Raw genomic sequence first — 20,849 nt, forward strand, 5'->3', positions numbered from 1 at the left:
TTTCTTAAATGGAGAATAACCCATGCCCCAGTGATTAGTGGAAGAACGCACTGTACTGATCCCTATGACCAGAGATTTGTCGAATTCAATAAACTTCCGGCATATAGCTTGTTTAAACACCAGTGACAAGCTATTGTCTAGTATCCTCAAAGGGGTGATATTACCATCTATCGAGATGGTATCTAGTGCAAATGTTAAACAATGCGTATGCAAGAGAGAACAGGCATGTTGCAGAGAGAGCCTGTTGATGGACAGGTATATTACCCAAGATTCCATCAGAGAGCAAACTGACCAAGTCTTGGATTGACTACGGAAAGGTATTCGATAACACGAACCATGAGCTACTCATCAAGCTGCTTGAGTCTTTAAAGGTTCATCTAGAAATAGTGAGATGCATGAAAGAGCTTGTCTTCCAAGGAGACTTTTTAAGTCCGATACTTTTCTGCGTCTCCCTCTTGCCTCTGACTATTGTGTTCCGAGGAAAAAGTCCTGGATATCTATGTGGCCCGCCGAATAGAAGATAACTTAAGGTTAACTGCCGTTTATAAATGGACGACAATAAACTCTTTGTCTCTTCAAAAGAGGACCCTGAAATCCTTGTGGCGGCGGTTATTAGGTACTCTAAAGCAATTGGCATGACCTTTGGACTAGACAAGTGTGCCTTCGTCTATCTACACAAAGGGAGACTAGAAAATACATCATCGCGAAAACGAATTTTCGAGAAAAAAAATATTTAAACAAACTCCATTTATTTAAATAATTGAAAATTAATTAACAAATGATAATAAATATATCCATTAGAACAATATTAATAATTTTAAGTAAAAAAGACCATAATAAAGTGCTTAAAATGTCGATTTCATGAAGAATTGACATTTTTTGTTTCTCCATACATTCGGCGCAGTAAGATGGAACGTTAATGAGTTAAATTAACTTGATCGACACACACGCAACGTGATGACGAGCCATCGAAGTCATCATCCTAGATCTTCCGCACCTCGTATATACCTCCCTTTAGAAAAACGAGGTAGAGGTTTGCTAAACTTAGAGTTTCTTCATCGAAAAACAGTTGTAGCTACAGCCTGTCAAGTTCTACAAAGAACAGATTCTGTAATGCAACTCGTACATCAACATAAAGTCGTAAATGCTGCTGTGTTTCTACATCGTACCGCCGATAGGGACACAGAGCAGCAAGGTCTTCCATTTGATTCCAGCGACACTACACATGTCTTAGCATCATTAACATCTTTGGTGCTCAGAAGGCGTGTATACTAAGCAGAAAATTTACTTCTGCTAGGAGAGCATGCTGAAAAGCCCCTTCATGGCAAATTCTACAGCATTATACGTAGAGAAGAGCTATCAGTGGGTCTGTAGAAGATTGAGGGATTCCTTTCTGTCTGCCAAGACGGCGTTATAGACACCTTAGTTTAGTGTGAGCGCATAATGAATCTACGTGTAGGCGATACCAACTGCCGAGTGTGCAAGCAAGAGCCAGAAACACTTGGACATATTCTCAGTGCATGCTAAAAGCATGCACGCCATGGATGCATAGAGACACAATGCGGCTCTAAAAGTGTTATATTACTATCTTTGGCACTACTATGGTGTTGATATAATGCCCCTCTTGCCCTACGCCTAGAGGGAACTAGAGTCTCTTGTATAAATGATCAGTGTAGGATCTACTGGAATTTCTCATTCTCCACCACTCAACGTACCAGTACATTAAAGGCTGATATTGTCCTCGAATTTCTGAAGACCAAGGTTATTTACGTGATTGAATTCTCGGCACCAGCCGATGGTAATATCACGGCAAAGAAGGAAGAAAAACGGGTGAAATATAAAGCTCTTCTCTTCGAACTAAGCAGACTTTACCAAGGCTACAAGGTCCATCTTGTGGTTCTAATAATCGGCTGCCTTGGAGGTATGAAAACTTAATTTCTTATCCAACTCAACAAAATCCCGAATTGCTAGTGTCAGGCTCAGTCCATCGCGCACCAGATGCCCAACGCTGTTTTTCTGGGATCACGTCATCTGGTCCGTCAAAACTATTCCTCCTAACATTGTACAAAGGCAAGTAGCTCAGAAAAGTACGCAGAGGTGAAACCATTATCTCCATCTGTGCCGTCAGCCGCGTAAGGTCATCCGCGAGTAGAGACCGGGTTCTAAAGAACAGTGTTGTACGAAGTATCTTGCGTAAATTTCCCGTTCTTGCTTACCATCTAGGATAGAAGGCGCAGAACTGGACGACGTACACGTTCCGGTTGCGTCGGAATTGATTGCTTTAAAGAACCATGATCTTAGCTGCTGGAGCCTAGAACTTCTCTCATAAAGAAAAATAATAATAATATGGAAGCTCTAAAAAGCATCAATCGAATTTGTTGCCTTCTTGCTCTACTTTTATTGTACCGGCGCAGTCTTGCAGTAAGAACATCAAGTCTCTGCCGTTGGGAGTCTATAATCCCATCTCATATTGATGGTGTTAATGTTTCGATGTATCGAGGGTGGATGATTTTAGTAACATCGCTTATTAGATTTTTGCTTCTATTTCCGTTTTTATATTGAATCAATCGACCCAATTTGGACTTTACTTTGCATCCATATGCAACCTGATCTTCCATTATACATCTCGATCCCTTTGTGGGACAAAGACTGCATTTGTAGGCCCAGTTTTGCGGCCCAATTTTCTAACGGTTGCAACAGCTTCACAGTCTACAAGAGTTTGCACGTCTAACGCAGTTTGTGTTGCCCTCAAATGCAAAGATAAAACCTTGATTTTTAGGCTTTCAATTAGGGTACGTAGATCATTTGTGATGTTCATTTTGGTAATAGAAGGCCTTTGTGATGGTTCTGCATTTTTACACTCTAGTAAATCACGACCAAAATTCCTTTCAAGGTGCTGTAGTTTTTATGTGGTTTCACTATTCACATCATCGTTATTAATGTCCAGATGTGGTTTCAGTAAATCCGGTACTTGATTTTTATTATCATTAGCATCTATGTCTTCAGCTTCAGTCAGGTCTTCGTTGTCCACATCTTCCAAGGACAGTCTTCCTGGTTGCTGACACTGCTTCTGCCTCTGGTAGTATAAGGCCATCTACCTCTGGAGGATGTACTTGTACTGGATCATTAACAGGTTGAGGAAGCACATCCATTGCCGCCGCTTGGTCTTTGTTATGCGGCTTCCTCTTACTGATGTTCATTGCAATCGTTTTTCAGGTCAAATCAGCCTGCTGCTTAATCTCCATTTCTCGGTCATCTGAGATATGTAGATTAGTCCTGATATCCCTCACCTTAGCAATATGATCTCTTAGTGAGACTTTCTTTATATGAGGAAACTTTGCAGGAAATTTCGTGATAAAATTATATTCTTTTTTTATTTTAGTTTCAAACTTTGCTATTTCGTAATAGAGACGCAAGAATTCCTCTTTTATTGTGGTATCCCCCTTGATGCTCTCCCACAGTATTTCTGTGAAGGTGGTTGGCTGCAAATAACTAATGCTAGCCAAAACATCTTCAGCAAGCACATTTGATCTGCCACAGCTTACCGTTTGTCCCCGATGTTCTTGATGAGGAGCTGATTGATTAGTGAGATCTGCCTGACTATCTCGCAGCTTACCATCACCTCCGTCATGCATGATGTGGCCTGCAGAGGTGGTTTTAGAGACGACAAGCGTCGGGAAGCGACAAGCGTTTCAAAATCTTTAAAATATTCTCCATAATTATTTATGGGTTTTGGTGTTCTTCTTAGTATTTTACTCTTCGGTCTCTACCTATCGGACATGGAAAATTTCAATCATTAGCAGTGCTTCCGCCAACATATCCGACAAAGTCATGAAAGGAAAGTTCAAGCCATAAAGCGACACCAGCGCGAGAGCACCTTCGGCAGGACTTTATTATGGTAGCTTTAAGAAAGTATCCGGAGGTGACTGTTTTCAAGTCCAACGCTCGTGGACGCTGAATAAGTATAACAGCGGTAAAATATGAACTCCAAACTACGCCATGCTCCTAATAATTTTCTGCTTACAAAATCATAATTAAAGATTAAAACCATCGTAGTAAATTAACTTATAACATCCTCATATCACCAGTCACTTGGCTTAATCCGTGGCTAGGATTAAAAACAGGATTCACTCGATAACAAGTTTGGAAAAAAATAATAAAGAGCTGGAAGACATCATCATAGATCTTTTGCACCTCGTATATACCTTACTCAAAATAAAGGAGGTAGAGGTTCGTTTATACTGTAATGTCTTCATCGAAGAACTGTTCTAGATATAGCCTGCTTAGTTCTAAAGAGCATATATTCTCGTATGCGACTCGTACATCAGCATGAAATCGTCAGTACTGCGACGTTTCTATAACGTATAGCAGACAGGCTCGTAGAGGAGTTTGAAATCCCATTGGATTCCAGCAACACTATACATAGACTAGCATCACTAACACCTTTTGTTCTCAAAAGTCGTATACGGGAAGCCGAAAATTCGCTTCTATATGGGTCTGTTGAACATGGTTCTGAAATCTGTTGGATTGACATCGGAGAATGATGGGTTTTTTCAGTCAAGACGGCGTTTTAGATACCTTAGTTTACCGTAAGCGCATAATGAATGTACCTGTAGGAGATAAAAATGCCGAGCATGCAAGCAAGAGCCAGAAACACTCGGACATGTTGTCAGTGGATGTTGGAACTAGTTTTTGCAAGAAAGATGGATCCGTATAAATGGGCTCTCCAACATAAATGTTGGATTCCTATAAGGCTCTCCAGGATTAATATTTAGATCCCTATAAGTGGGCTTACCAGTATGAATGTTCAATCCCCGTAAACGGACTCTCTACGATAAATGTGGGATCCGAAATAACGGCTGACACCAACGAATCTATTCTTTACGCGTTTTGCGACCTTCTTTAGTAGCGAAGTTCCAGGTCGTGATTATCTGTGGGTGCAAGGTGGACCAACATGATAATAAAATATAATTATAATTTTGTCAGAATATTAAACATAATATCTTCCTTTATGTCGGTAACGAAGTTATCGTTTTCGTAAATTACCATCGAAATTTAGCGCTGTGTTAAGAATATCGTGTCAGTTAAAATACTGTTATGCACACTTCCTGAGCTTTAATTCATCTCATTATGCTCCTAAAGTAGGCCGCAAACATTGTAATCAATTGTAATCATTTGGCGGAGGAAGAGCCTCGGCGGCCAATGCGGTGACGACTAGTCTAGCAACGGAGTTGTTCTTCTCCGGAGAGTCATGGGAAGGGTACCTCTAGAGAAAAAGTTTTTCCAAGTACTTAAAGCTGTTGCTCTTGGTGGTTCGGAACCCACCTTAAACTGTAGGCCCTCCTCCTTTCACTAAGTGTATTGGGTGTCAATAAAGGAATAGGGAAGAAGGTACAAAAAAAATGTAAACCCTTAGGAAACACATTGGAAGCTTCCATATATCCTTGTATGTTACTTATTGCGTCATATGTTCTTAGGATATATTTATTCGCATGCGCTTTTTTTTCTTAGAATTTTATTTTTAATTATTCTTTTTTTTGTTGAGTGATCGTTTTGGATCAATGTAGTATAACAAACGATAAATATAACTTCGGGTGCAATGCTAATAGGGGGATTTCATTACACAATAGTTCACTGTAGTTTAAATCGAAAATCAACTTTTTCGATTTTTGCTTAAATGTAACTTTTAACTTATTCTATGTCGCCACTTTTCGTTACTTAAACTTAATTCATTAAACACTTTCCTCGACAAAAAACCACAATTTTTACTTTTCACATTTTTTTTTGCTTTTTTCGCCCTGTGAAAAGTTAGAATTAAACAAAAAACAACGGTATCAATAATTAAAGACAAACTGAATTAATTGCACCTTTCATTTTTGATTTCTTGAAAAATGTTTGCATAAACTCCATTTTTCTTCCTTAATCCAGTCAAAAGTTAAATTTTAACAATAAGCAATTCTTTAAAAAATGTACAATAAATTAAATCAACTATGCTGATTTTGTATTTTGTCTAATAGTTCATGCTGATATAAAGGTAGATATAATTTACGACAGAGTGTGTGAAAATTGTTGTTTATAAAAATAACTCTAATTAAGCGATTAATGAATGCTGCAAGTGAATGAGAAGGACCAAGTTCAAAAGTCAATGCATATGTTACTTTCGGAGAACTGTGTTTAAAAGTTCCCTGTAATTTTCACTACGTCTTCCTATTTCATATTTGTAATTAATGACGTTTCTGCGTGTACTTTTAATCTGAAAACTAAGGGAGTGGGCGAAATCTGATTATACTGTCGGGCCGATATACATACGTTAATTTTGATGTAATTCATAAAATGATTCCTTAAATTAAGTCTATTCAAATTAGAAGGCTTCAATTTAATACTCATGCAAAGAGAGCGGTTTAACACAACTGTGAAGTTAGCTAGCGGGCACATCTCGGCTCTCACATGTGAAGAACTCTGGTCAGACCAGCGGAAAGCGTACGTACTCACGCCGGGCACCCACATTGCTTTGAGACCCCTCGATGCCAGTCTGACGGTTCTCCGCATCTCAGAGGCGTTCATTATTCGTAAACACACTTCGCAGTTGTGATAATCCTTTGTCTGCTAATATATTTTATTAAACATATTGACTTAAAATTGCAGAATTTTAAAATGTTTTAAGCTTTCATTTTTAATGCTTCGAACTAAGTATAGTCCCAGTTTGACTGCTTGAATATGTAGTTTAGTTTTTATTACTTAAAATAAAAAGTTTTTAGCTTAAAAAGCTTGAATTTTTTAATTTGAATAACCGGGAAATTAGTTTGTAAGTCGGGAAACGACTGCCAATGTTTGTATTGCTTTCTAGCGGCCATGTACCCTTCATAAGTGTTTCACATTTCAAGACTTTTATGAATAAAAAAATGTCCAAACATTCAATAATTTACAACTGTTTGCCAATTTTTATAATTTACCATCAATTATTTTATTATACATAGCTTATAAAGAAATCAACGATTGGGAATCAGCAGCAAAACTTTTTTCAGGAAAAACTATGTTTAGAGGCTTGAGAGATTTGAAGCAGTATTATTGACATCCCTCATTGAGAATATGGAGTCTTGAAAAGTGCTACACACAGAAACATTGTGGTATTTTCAAAAGAAGAAGGTTTTTATGTAGTCGGATTGGAAACTTTGTAGAGGATATTCTATATCTGAGATAATATATTGAATACTGACTTTTACTGGAGAATATGGCCCAAAACGAGCCAAGATCGAAAAAAATCAAGCAGTCCGTAATCACGGACCATATACACAATACTGAATTTCAACAACTATTTTGTATGCACTGGCACAATTGCACGGCTGTAAGAACTCAACACTTGGAAATTATCCCGGAACCCTTTCGAGTGTGCAAGATATCCAATTTTTTGACGAACCAAGCGTTAATGGATGAGGTAATTTTATAGATTCTTTATAAACTTACTAGAAACTCATGCGCGTGCTTTCAAACCCTGCCCTCATCAATTTGTGCCAACGGGAAAAAATATCGTCATAAATAACTTTAAGATTAGATGACAAAAATATGACCACTCTAAATCCCAGTCATTTCCCACGTTTAAAAATTTTAGAAGTTTTTGTTTAAAAATTATAAGCAAAAAAGTATGCAAAATGAAAAATGACAACTACAGTGAAACTCTTTAAAAGACCTCCCTTCTATGGTCCTTCCGAGAATTGACGCCGGAACGCAGGTAGGTGTAGCAGGAGCTGCGCGGGATCTCGGGTTGTCACTCAAACGAGTACTCAGGCGTCAATAAACAAAAGCGGAGCAGGCAACAATGAGTTAGTTCCCACCCACCATCAGCCCCAAAATTGGCACTATAGAAAAGTTTTACTGTATGTTAACATTTTCCTTATATTCTATTTCTGTGCTTTTATGGGAAATCATACTTGAATTTATGCTCAGTCATGTGTAATTTGCACCGCGGTAAATGGTACACATCACATAGAATCCCCATTTCCATCCCGAAGACTGAGCGAGAGTGGTATCGTTGAGACAATATGATTCTTGGAGGACTGTTGTAGCACATTAGGCATCAAGCCGGCGGTCAAGGGTTCGATTTCCTGGGCTGTAGTAAATTTTTACTGACGCTCACTCGTTACGCCTTGAACACTCGACAGTCACCCTTCCTCCTTTTTCCCGTTTGTTTATTACATTGTACTTATGTCCACGAAGTAACCAAAAGTGGTTCAATTTTGTGTTTGTAGAAAGAGTATAACAAGTGTGTTTAGGGCAGTTGCCTTCACTGACGATGAATTTAGCTGTGTTGTGGGGAAGTGTGTCGCACCCAGTTAACTTGTACTTTTATTTCATAAAAAAAGCCATCAAAACTAAAGTTTTAAATAGGAAATATTACCTCGATAGCGGTACTGTAATATGACCGACAAATCTTCCCTTTTTAGGATATTTGTTTTAAGCATTCTTAACTAAAATATCTGACAAATGGTGCCTTTTAACGGACCACGGATTTTGAATTGATAGTGGAGCTGACATTTTATATAATATTAATTACTAGTTTATTTGTTGCTTTATGGTCAATCTGATTGGTCGAGAACCAAAATATGAACCCTATGTAAAATATGAGTTTAATGGATAATTCAAAATCGAGATCCGTCTAAAGGTACACCCAGTAATCATGGGTTTAAAAAATTTTCTAAAATCATTTATTATTTTTTTGGTAGTTTTGAAATGTCTATTATAAAAGGTTCCATGCTTGATATAATTGCCAAAATAAGATATTTTTTAACGTCTGAAGTAGCACCTAATTAAATTTTTTATACCCTTCCGCTATAAAAACAGTTTTTTGAAGGAAATGTGTATTATAGATTGAAATCTTTGCAAAGGAAATATAAACGGATTAGTAAATAAATCTGTCATAAGTTTTGTTCGCACACACCAATTTTAATAAAAATAATGAGATATATAGAAATTCTTTACAATCTTAAAGAATGTCTTATTGTAAATACTTTTCTTTAACCTAGCAGTAACTTAATTTAATTGTTTGATGTTAATAAAAAAATTATTTGTACAATGTCAGTATCTTTGTATAAATTTATGACCACGTGTACTTTTAAATCAATATTAGTACTTATACGATCTGAAGTCAGTCTTTTTATATTACATTTAATTAATTACACAACCAACTTATCGTAAAATGATGACAGAACTCGTCGATGACATCATGCATTTAATATACTTTTCTTATCATAACATACAAGTAACTATAACAACAATAAAAAATTTTAAATTCTCAAGTGCGGTAATCTTTAAGTAATATTACCTGGTCATGAAATTCTCGAGAAATTTTTAAGTCTAATAAAAACTTTGTAACATAACACCCCCCCCCCCCCCCCCCCCCCCCCCCCCCCCCCAACTGCAATACAAACCGCACCGTTAAAGTTTACGAGTCAGGTACGGTTTATGTACAATTATTTTTTGGTCTTTTATGTGTTAACCATTCAATTTATTTATTAGGATACATTTTGAGGTTTGTAAATTGGAAAATGTATTTTGGAACTAAAGATTAATCTGTATTATTTAATTTTTCGACCGTGAAGGGATTACATTCGTAATAAATAATAATACGCAGTTCTCTTGTTTAAGAAAAATTAAACTTCAAAAAAAAAAAGACTTCATTCTTAGCCTCTTCTTTATCACAATTTTCTGAACCAGATAAAACAAAGTGAAAATAATTTTGGCGAATTTCATTTGGGAATTTGAATTGAATTCGCGTGTTGTATTTAACCTTTCAGCGTTTGTGCCTCTTGAAGTCACAGCAACGTGCGCAGGGCGGCAGTTTGGACATAGCTGGAGGGGGAACCGTGTAATGATCTGGCTTTTAAAATGGCGAGCATTTATCTACAAAAGCGGCCAATCTACCGCCCACGCGAGGCCTCGAGGTTTACATCCTTTTTTCGTACTGATTTTCCAAAGATTTCCACACGAAATACATTCAAATTACCTGTTCCAAAGCAAAAGCATTGGCTTAAATAAGCGTTTGCCTCTGTTTTAAACAAAACTTTTAATGTTTTTCTGCAAGTGTGAAAAAGTAAACGAAGGCTGAAAAGGTCATCCACCTGCCATCTAAAAATGATACTGGCTCCCAATAGAACCACGGTAAATCACACCTGGCCATGCATCGCGACCTTGAGATGGGTGGTCAAAGGTCCTGAGGAAACGAAACATCCCAAAGATTACGGCTTTCTGTATTATTTTTGCAAGTGCCTTGGCATAGTTTTGGCACGTTGGTATTGCTTTAAGGTGATGAACCGGTGATTGTTTTGCATTCCCAAGAGCACTGATCACAAGGGCAATTATTTCAACCAAATATTTTGGGTTTCAGTCATAGCAGCGCCCATTTAAGGTCTTGATACTTTTCCTCGTTTTCCTTGTCTTGGCAGTGATAATGATTTTAGCCGAAGCTAAAAATTTAATCACGAATATAGATCGTTTCGCGTAATGACATCGGTCTGGCATGCGAAAATGATAGCCTCTCTACCAGAAGAATTTTTTTCCACCTATGCTTTCTTTACTTTGGCTTTTAGAAGTGAAGCACCTGGATTGAGTAATGCACTTCCCTCTCTTCTAACGATAAAATTCAGGCCGATGGTCTTGGTCACCTGCTCCGCACCTTAGTATAGAAAAGCTCCTTTGCCAAACATCTCGCAGTTCCCGACTATTTTTACAAGAATATCTCTGCCGCTTGCAAAAATATAAGCTGTATATAGAACAATTCAATTATGAAGACACTGGAGATTCAGAAACCCGCATCTGCCTAGACGGTATAAGATGTATAATCGAGGAACAGACGAATTGATGTGCAAGCTCTTCTGCATATGCATATGCATGATCTTACGTGTAGCGATATCACGGAACTTAGGCTTGTTCTTCGTCTATTGAATCACCCCAAATGAGTAGAGTAGAACTGGGACGGCAAGCATGTTAACCCTACACAGATCCTGTGGGGGATAAATGTGCCCCACCCGAAATTCAATTAATTCTCTTGACCAAATATCTCTGATTTTTTGGTGCAGACCCTAACCATAATTCAGTTCGACTTTCCTAGAGTGCGGTGAAGTAGTTGATGTTGCCGGTTGTTCGCTGTCCGTCAAGTAAAAAGCAAATGTTAAGCGCTTGGTTGTTGAGAATATACGAACTAAAAAGTGCCGATGCTGTGACTACAGTGTCGAAGGAAAGAGAGAGAAGCTGCAACCGACCTGTGAGTGACGAACATAGGGCGGTCTTGTGCAACCTTTGCACGGAAGTAGATTAAGCTTATTTAATGCAAAATTTATTGTAATTAATTGTTTTTTAATTTAATTCAATTTCTAGAATTAGTTTCAAAATAAAATAGTTTGTTTTTAGAAAAGGCTTCTTTTTTTAATTCCGATAAATTTTTCCTATCTTTCAAACTTACTAACCGTTTTTTCATTGAAAAAAACTTTTTCTTAATTTTTGTATCTTTATTTAAATAAAAACATCTTATTGTACATCAGAAAACAAAGAGATTGACCTATTATGTATTCAAATTATTTATAATAATAAGCATTCTGCCCGCGCTTATGATATTCCTCATTTTTTAAAATTTTCTAACTTGGAATATTCAAATAAATATACTTTTTGGAAGGAACCTAATTATAAGCTACACCACATTAAAGTAAAATTTGTTCCCTTCAAAATGGCGTTTGAAATTTTTAAATTAGTTAATTTAAAAAGAAATGACATGATTTTTTCCAAAAAATGTCAAAAACACGATTTTTCTCGATTTTTATTTGTTTAAACATTTTTTTCAACATTTTAAATTCATTGAAACAAGATATTATATACACTAATCTCTCCGACATTAAACAATAAAGAGAATGGTGTATACTAACATCTGATGTCGATGAAAGAAAAGATTGTGCACAAGGAATCCAAATGGGGGACATTTGTCACCCACAGAAGCCGGTGAGGGCAACAAAATGTATAGGATCCGTTTAGGGTTAATTGCACATACCTTGTTCAACGCCCACAGATTTGAAGACGAAATCTGTCAAAAACATGCTTCTAACTGCTTTAGACAGATTCCTTCCTTTATGCTATATCTTGAATGCGTTTTGAGGCACACCCAGTTGTTTAAAGGTTTCTCTAGTGTCAAGATCTTGTCTAATAACACTTGTATCCTCCAGCTCAGGGACCTTTGAGGCGCCAATAATCTTCCGTTTTTCAGATGAATTTTAGCACACTTCTCCAATCCAAAGTCCATACTAATCTCTCTTGTGTACTTCTTGGTGATATTTAAAGCACTCTGAAGTTTTCTTTTGACAGAAGCATAGATCTTCAGGTCATACATGACCTTATGCCCGCGATGACTAGTGTCGACACAGAGGTTTCCTGAAGAATTTCGTAGTGCTCATGGTATCGCCCTGAAAGAGGGCCCTCTGGAAGTCGATGTCGTTCTTGTCACTATAATTTTCAGATAAAGTATTAAATCTAGTTCTTCAATGGGGGAAACAATCTCTCAATGCATCTCGCTATGTATGGATGAACCTTCAAGGCTTCCGACAGACAAATGATAAGTCTGCGAGAGGTTGAATCGGAAGCTTTCCGGTATTCAAACCAGGCTATTGACAGGCCGCGCTGATGTGCAAGCAAGTTATTGGCCTATAATTCCCTGGGTTGAATAAGTTACCTTTTTCGGTAGGTCATCCGCTCCTGCAGCGGGAAAGTTCTTTGTGTCCCAATGTACGTTTTCATCTCTTTGACAGTGATTGAGGGATATTGCTCCTCAGATGTTATGAGGTTTTTGCAAAACTCCTTGATGCGGATTTTTGCCTGATAGTCAGCAGCTTTGAATTGTTCATTGTATGATTGAAGATCCACAGGTCTCGGGCGAACTTTCGAATCCTTTTCCTAACGGCCTACCAGAGGTTGTGTAGTCAATCAAACAATGAATAGGGGATGCATTCTGTCTTGCCAATACAATCTTGTTGTTCAGTTAGTGCAAGCGTCTTTTGGTATCTTGATACGTCGTCCGTTTTAGCCTTCTATTTTAATCAGCCAGAGGTCTCACAGCTCTATAAACTGAACTATTGATGGTCCTGAGGTCGGACTGCTCTAAGATATCCTCACGAAGGAAAGCATCTATTTCAGCCAGATCTTGGGACTTAAAAGGTACCTGCATGTTAATATTACTCCTTCCTCTGAAATCACTATTATCTTTCAGAAGGTGTCTGCTTTTCGCGGGTGGTCTTCATTTCGGTTCCTCATCTTCGTCTGCAGTTTGTTTAAACATCGGTTAGGGCAGCGTTTCGCGTGCGTATCCATTTTTCAAGTGGTAGGCACGTTGATTTTGCAATGACTGATGTGAAACGTGCTGAAGCTCTAGGTGTTTCTGGCACCGTAGAGCGTGCATGCAAGCTATAAAGCCTCCATGAGCAGGGCTACGCTGACATCGTAGAAGTCTAGCAAAGCACCTTCGAGTTGATTCTTCCACTCAATATAAGTGTTTCGTCGGTTTATCTTCATGTTTGCATCTAAATTATATTCAAAACCCCGAACTCTAGGGTGATCAGCACTATTTCCCGACCCATTGTCGTGTGCTTTGCAAGTTCGATCAATTTAAACCGCATGTACAACTTTTTGATGGTTTGGTGGGGTCTTTGTTATTTTCAGGAACAACTAGTGAAAGGATTTGTCCATTTTTGCAGAACGGCACATGCAAGGATAAAGCTCCATTCTCTGAAAGGTCGCTTGGTATCCCAGAGTCATCGGATAAGTCATTTCACCCAGGTTCCATTCAGTTTTCGGCACGGTTGTTAAGCCTCTGCCTACACGGAGTAACTCGTGAACGTACAATTTGACATTATAATATTGATATTTACAAAAGTTCGATGGCAATCTAGGATATAGCCGAGAAAATAGTACTATTGCTGCAGCCGTAGGAAGAAATACATTTTCCATTTCATTTATAAATATACTACAAACCTGATAATTGCCATTTATAGTAAGAAAAAATCATATTTTTGATAGCAGATTGGAGTTGACAAAAGTGATATTCACAAATTAAATGATAAAACCGTAGTTGCAATAACTAGCGGTTAAAATAAGATAAGTTGCAAAACAAGTAAGAAAAATTACCATTTTCAATGGGAAGGTGCAATGAAAGAAAAAATAATTGAATGTGTGCTTCGCGATTCAGTACCAAATGACGTCATTACACAGGCCGAAGTTCGTGAGGATGCTAAAATTACTAAGCCGTATAATTTGTTTTATCACAGGAAATATCTCCATTCTGCTGCCCCGGAAACCCATGTTCAATTTCTGCCAGGCTTAGAATAAAATGTAAATATCTAATTGTATGTTTAATGTATAAAATGTATAGTGCGTGAAGTGAATGCGAATTTATTTTTATTTTGCTCGTTCGACCATGGAAGTTTTTCCTATTTTCTATGGGATAAATTAGAAATGCGTAGAATGAACATAGACAGAATGTCTTTAGTATTGTGGTTTGTAAACTTCACAGTCTGTCCTAGGGATTATATTAAGTTTCTTTTTGTATAAGTGCAATGATTTAATCATTTATTTTATATTTCAATAAATATAATAACTTCAGAGTTTAATATTCACAATAGTAATTCTTGCAATAGTGACTCTATATTCTGGCTTGCTATTTTCGCATTGTAAAAATAAATATTATACCATCAAATTTTATAACTGAAAGTTTCTACGTGTAGTGTTTATATATTCGGGACCATCCCGTATTTCCGCGACTGCTAATTAATTATGTAACCATATTTTACAGATTCCTTTGTTATAGGGCCCCTCTATCCGCAATCCGAGGATTTATATATAACCCGGACTTATATGGCTATATAAAAATTGTTTAGAAAAAAATAGAAAACTCCTGTTCCAAAAATCAGTTTAATTTTCAGTATTTAAGTTATAAAATATTTAAGCTGGAACAATCGGGAGCACGGTATAAACAGTCGTGCGTCTGTAGGCGGGAGTCTAACGCAGTGTAGTGACCGTTGTTCTCCCGTCGCTAACCCCACCTCGGAGGTTGCTTCAATAACACTTCTTATACCTCCGTGCACGTACGTACGTCTGTTATACCGTGCTCTTGATTGTTCCAGCCTAAATATTTTATAAATCAAAATCCGAATTAATTCGAATTAAAAATACGTTGTCGAGTAAAAATCTTTGTTTTTAATATTTTCATATATTTTTAATTAATTCAGCTTTTCGGCCTAAAATTCACTACACTTTTATAGTAAAGTTTTCTTCGTTATTACATTTTCCTTAACCTAGTTTACATTTTACTTCTCCTTATATTCTGACACCTTTTATACGTTTTTACATGATATATTACCATTCCTTCCATACTCTTCGCTCTACTCATCTCACACTAGATATGCCTGCCCTTAGCTCGCCCTTTACATACTTCTGCCTGCGCTTCTTCCATCCTTATACCTCTATTATCCTTTTTACTCATCCGAGAAAGGGTAAATATTGCACAAACCCGCGCTCTTCCTTAATTTGCCTCTTTGCACCTCTTCGTCACCTTTATTCTATCGCCACACTTCGATTTTGTACTATTTCCCTAAGCCTTCTCAATGGCTTGAAATTCACCTCATTCTAGTATCGACTATGCCTGTCTCTTCCGCCAAGCATTCTACTCCCCCGTCTTGAGAATGCGAACCCATCTTACTGATCCATGCTTCTCATCTCACATATCTTAGGGGTCGTGCACATAATATTGGAAGCGTGCATTAATTTTGAGGGGTTTCTAAGAGACAACGTTACTTGTACATTATCGCATCGAGGCATATCGTCACTATATGTATGTCGAAGCTCTTATCATGTGTCCTTAGTTAAAATTAGATGTCGTTTTACCGAAGTGTACACAACATAGTTTTTTTAATATTAAAGATGTTGTCTAACGTACTAACAAAGCCGCATCTACTGGAAGTTTTACTTTTCTTTTTTAAGTCGAAGAAAAGTGCTGCTGAAAGTCATCGATTGCTCTTGGAAACTTACGGGGAATATACTCTATCGACTAAAACGTGCGATTAATGGGTTTCACGATAATTTAATAGTGGCGATTTTGACACGCAGGACAAAGAACGTCCAGGCCATCCGAAAAAATATCGAGGATGAGGAATTGGAGACGTTACTTAGTGAAAACTCCTATCAAACGAAAAAGGAGCTTGCAGAATCATTGGGAGTTGATCGCTAAACCATTTCTAGGCGCTTGCATTCACAGGGAATGGCCCAAAAACAGGATAATTTGGTCCTGTACGAATTGAAGCCAAGAGACGTGGAAAGGAGATTTTTCACTTATGAACAGCTACTCCAACGCCAAAATCGGAAAGAGTTTCGGCATTGTATTGTTACTGGTGATGAGAAGCGGATTCCCTATGTCTCTTTATTGATCAGTCTCCGACCCTTTTTCCTGAGAGTTCAGTGTCAACCATGGTTCTGGCGTGTGTAGTGATTCCGATTCTGGAACTAGTTTTAACTCAAGTGTGCTATTCGATACCATTTAATATTTGAGTATTTAATTTAAAGTCAGTATTTCTTTTGACCATTCAGTTATTTTAGTTCCATTCTTTAAACTGTGTTTGCTTCAATTTCGGTTTTTGTTAAGTGACTTTTCCGACTCGAGCGTCTTCTGGTGTCGTAAATAGTGACGAGTCGGATGACGTATTACTTTCGGTTGCATCGGGATCGATCGTGGTCGTAGCTTTCGGAGGTTACATCTGCTCTAATGTTTCAAAACAACCAAAACCTTTTTCTGGAGAAAAAAGGTTTTGGTGCGAAAAAGTTTTCTGGTGCGAAGGAGCATGATCTCAGGCATGACAACCATGCTGCTGATGGATTGTTTGCCACATTGGAAACGCCTCGAGACAAGCTCCCAGGCATGGCAAATTTAAGAACTGTGGCTGTTTTCAACATTGCAAACGTCCCGAGACAGGCTATCAGGTGTGACAACCATACTGCTAATGGATTGTTTGCAACATGTGAACGCCTTGAGACAGGCTCTCAGGCATGACCGTGTGATTGTTTTCAACATTGCAAATACTTCAAGACTGGCTCTAAAGTATGCCAGACATATTGATGGTGGATTGTTTACGACATTACAAAAGCCTCCAGACCAGCTCTCAGGCATGATAGGCATATTAGTTGTGGATTGTTTTCAACATTGAAAGCGGCGTGAGAGAGGCTCTCATGCATGGCTGACTTGTTTAAAATGACAGACCATATGTTTTTCTCTTGTTATTTAATTTTGCTCAAACCTTCATTGGTGTCTAACAAGCTGACTTTGGATTTGTTTCCTCGCACCGAGGGAGATAGATGTTCAAAAGTAGATATTAAAAACCTTCATATTTAACCTTAATATATAGATATTATGGCATAATATAGGACATCTTCTATTCAGTGTACAAAATATATTTAGTATACAATATTCAAATCTGGAATACTTGAGGAAGCGAATATTATCGGAGCTGTGTCGTTGACGGGTGACGTGGCGACAAATAATTTCAGCCCCACATTGTCGGCATCTTGAACAATCATCGTGTGTTGTGAGTTTTCGGATATATATTGCGTTCAAAACTTTGTTGAAAAATGGATTAAGTGCTTTTGGAATTGGATATCATAATTTTCTCAAGAAAAATAAATAATACTTGTAAATAAAGGAATATTTTATTATACATATAATTTGTATTTCAATATTTATTTGGTACAAAATGTCTGGATTTTTATTATCACGGGGGTAATGCCGAGGAGGTAAATGGAATTTGGACAACCCAGTAGAAAGTTGAACGCAGTAAAGCGAGTCATGGTTAACATAAAAGTAGACGGTAGTTAATTTGAAACCTACATTTGGGCCGCAGTCGTGGTGGAGTGAAGGATCCTGTAGCGTGTACATTAGAAGCTTCCATTCCACAAAGATTCCACATAAATGACATAAATGAAATAAATCAACTAAATGGAACAAATTGAATAAATTAAATAAATTAAACACTTGGAACAAATGGCATACATGAAATAAGTGGAGTAAAAATGGAATAAATGGAATAAGTGGAGTAAAAATGGGATAAATGAAATAGATGAAATATATGAAATAAATGGAATAAACGAAATAACTGAAACACCTGAAATAAATGAAATAAGTGACAAAGAATAAATAAATGGAACAAATGGAATAAATGGAGGAAATTTTGAGAAATAAAATAAATGCAATAACTGAAATACCTGAAATAAATGAAATAAAATAAATGAATTAAATGAAATAAATGAGATTAATGAAATCAATTGAATAAATGACACAAATGGAATAAATGAAATAAATACAATAAATGGAATAAGTGGAGTAAATGGATTGAATGAAATAAATGCAATAAATGAAAGTAATGTAATAAATGGTATATATGACATAGATGACATAAATGAAATAAATCAAATAAATGGAGTAAATGAAACAAATGGAATGAATGGAGAATGTGGAATAATTGGAATAAATGAAATAGATGGAAGAAATGAAATAAATTAAATAACTGAAATAAATTACATAAATGAAAAAAAATGCAAATAAATGGAACAAGTGCTTCTATGAGGTCAGAATTATGAGTAAGAAATTAATTTTCGAACGGTTCTTGCCGTTAAATGCTGTTGTCAAAGTCGAATTTAACCAACACCGTTAATGGAATAATTAATTGGTACTACATTGTAGAGCAGAAAATGTTGTTTACTTTCATGTTAAATTTTCTGTTTCGGTTTTGTTTATGTATTTAATTTAGCCCTAAGAGAACACACTATGTCAATTTAACCCTCAAAAATTAATAATCGAGAAATTTTCAAAAAAATTTGAAAAATGTGCGATATCTTAGATTCTGGTCCTGTAGTTGGAGGTCCGAACTATAGTTTCAAACGCTTGCTGTAGTCCGCAGTACGATCACTCGTCGTTAAAAAACGTTTGAAGTCGACGTTGGGTCAGCCTGACATAGGTGTGTACGTAACTATAATTTTTTAACATGCAGTTATTGGTAAAAGATGTAAATTTCAGCCTTCGCAGAAGTAAAATAGTGCTAATATTAAATTTTACAAATTTGCTCAAGCTTTTTCAAACAGGGACAAAAGAAATTCCTTCCGAAATGGGTAAACAGGAGCATGTAGTATGTAAATATAATTTTCCTAGGTTTCTGGAGAAAATCCATTATTCCTTAAATTGCTTGCAAATCTTGCAGATTTATTTTTGATCATTTTGGAAATATTATGTAATGTTTCATACACATTTGAAATTGTGAAGCAGAGCTTAGGCACCAAGATCGCAACCTTACCCTTGATAGCTCTACATACCCTTGGTGTTTTTTCGTGAGTACCCTTGTAAATAGTCATATCCTGTCAAACTACTTATTTTTTAAATGCATATCCAGGATTATTGTATTAGGGCAATTTCTGTCTGCACCATAGACATACGCCTGGTTAGAATAGAGGAGTGGCCCTAGATATTACTGGGATCCGACTGGGAGGCGACCTTTGAGGAGCCTTTGTTTGGTTTTCGAGAGCCGCGCTATGCTCGCTCTTGATTTCTGCGCAACTAGAGTCCCGCTTACAGTCGACGGATCTATATACTATAGAAGTCGACCTGATGTCCCAAGGTCTCCGTTAAGACACCTTCTTTGTGACTCCGACGTGTCCGCCTAGACTGAGGGGAACATGCCAGGGTTTTCAAAGATTGGTTAAGCCTGTTGCTATTTAGCCCTTGACACGGCGATCACGTGATGGTTAATGACTGACGCTGTGTTAGTGATCGTTGCTTCTGCACTTCTCGACAGCGGTCACTAGCAGAGCCTTGGCCTCCCTCTCACGCACATAGAACTTTCTACGCGTCGCTCCTGATTGGTCTAGATCTCTAGTTGTCATCTTGCCTCTCTAAATCAGCATTCTGCATGCCGCTATTTCGATTTTTGTATTATTATAATTTATTATTGAGAAAGCATTAGGTTTGTCTGAAATTTCACACCTTCGTTTTTCAACGTATCTCCACATTTTAAGACCTCGTGCAGCTAAAACTAAAATGTTGTTGATGGCATCTGTCTGATGTCTGGTACGGTACGGTAGCCAGCATCTTGACCAATGGTTATGATTGTATCAATCGAAAATGCCATGTAAAAATCGAATGTTTTATTTTAACGCCAAGAGACGACAGATGAGTAAAGAAAGTGTTGAAAAAGAATTGCAGGTTTTTAAAAGACCTATAATTTGTTGCCTAACCAATTTTTTATGAGGTTTGATAATTTAGTTTTATTTATCAGTAGGATCGGTCGGACCGCCAAATAAGGCGATCCAGTCGGGACTACTTATCCAAAAATATCGCGATACCTACGCCCAATGCACACAGAAAACTTTTACCAATTATGACTCGTGGTCTTCAAACCATAATGTCTAATAATGTACTAAATTGAATAATTTTTTTAAGAACGGACAGTGGAAGAGAAATAATGAAGGTTTCCGTTGATGTGTGTGTGTGTTGATGTGTAGCTTTTATGATTATATGCGAGTTGCTGAAAGAACTTCATCAATTTATGATTCAGATTTTTCTTCTTCCTAAGACTTAGAAAAAGTTGAGGTAATTTATCTGCCTTCCTCCTAGAACATTCTCGGTAGGGGGCGTAGAAGCAGTATATTACGGGTAACCAAGGTTCTTTATAACTTCCATCCCGTTTAATGTACTGCTTGTTTCCAAAATACTAGGCCGTGTTCGTATGCGAATGCTTCTATCTTCCTTTGTTGGTTGCGCTTTATGCGAAACCTTTAATATAGTA

At 37.2% G+C, this 20,849-nt stretch overlaps 1 protein-coding gene across 7 annotated transcripts in view; it reads left to right on the top strand.

The window, feature by feature from the left end:
• The window catches only part of LOC117174336 (prolyl 3-hydroxylase OGFOD1), a 154,411-nt gene that overhangs the window by 123,862 nt on the left and 9,700 nt on the right, over nt 1-20,849 (top strand). For 4 of the 7 annotated variants that reach the window (XM_033363363.1, XM_033363366.1, XM_033363365.1 and 1 more), the window contains one exon: nt 7,026-7,435. The exons of 1 other annotated variant lie outside the window; for it this stretch is intronic. In XM_033363363.1, the coding sequence (XP_033219254.1) occupies nt 7,232-7,435 (204 nt within the window). In that variant the 5' untranslated portion in view covers nt 7,026-7,231. Of the gene's footprint in view, nt 1-6,977; nt 7,436-20,849 lie in introns of all 7 variants that reach the window. 2 more of the 7 variants (XM_033363362.1, XM_033363364.1) reach the window with 1 other exon arrangement.

Source organism: Belonocnema kinseyi, chromosome 6, assembly GCF_010883055.1.
Source record: "Belonocnema kinseyi isolate 2016_QV_RU_SX_M_011 chromosome 6, B_treatae_v1, whole genome shotgun sequence".
Lineage (NCBI taxonomy): Eukaryota > Metazoa > Arthropoda > Insecta > Hymenoptera > Cynipidae > Belonocnema > Belonocnema kinseyi.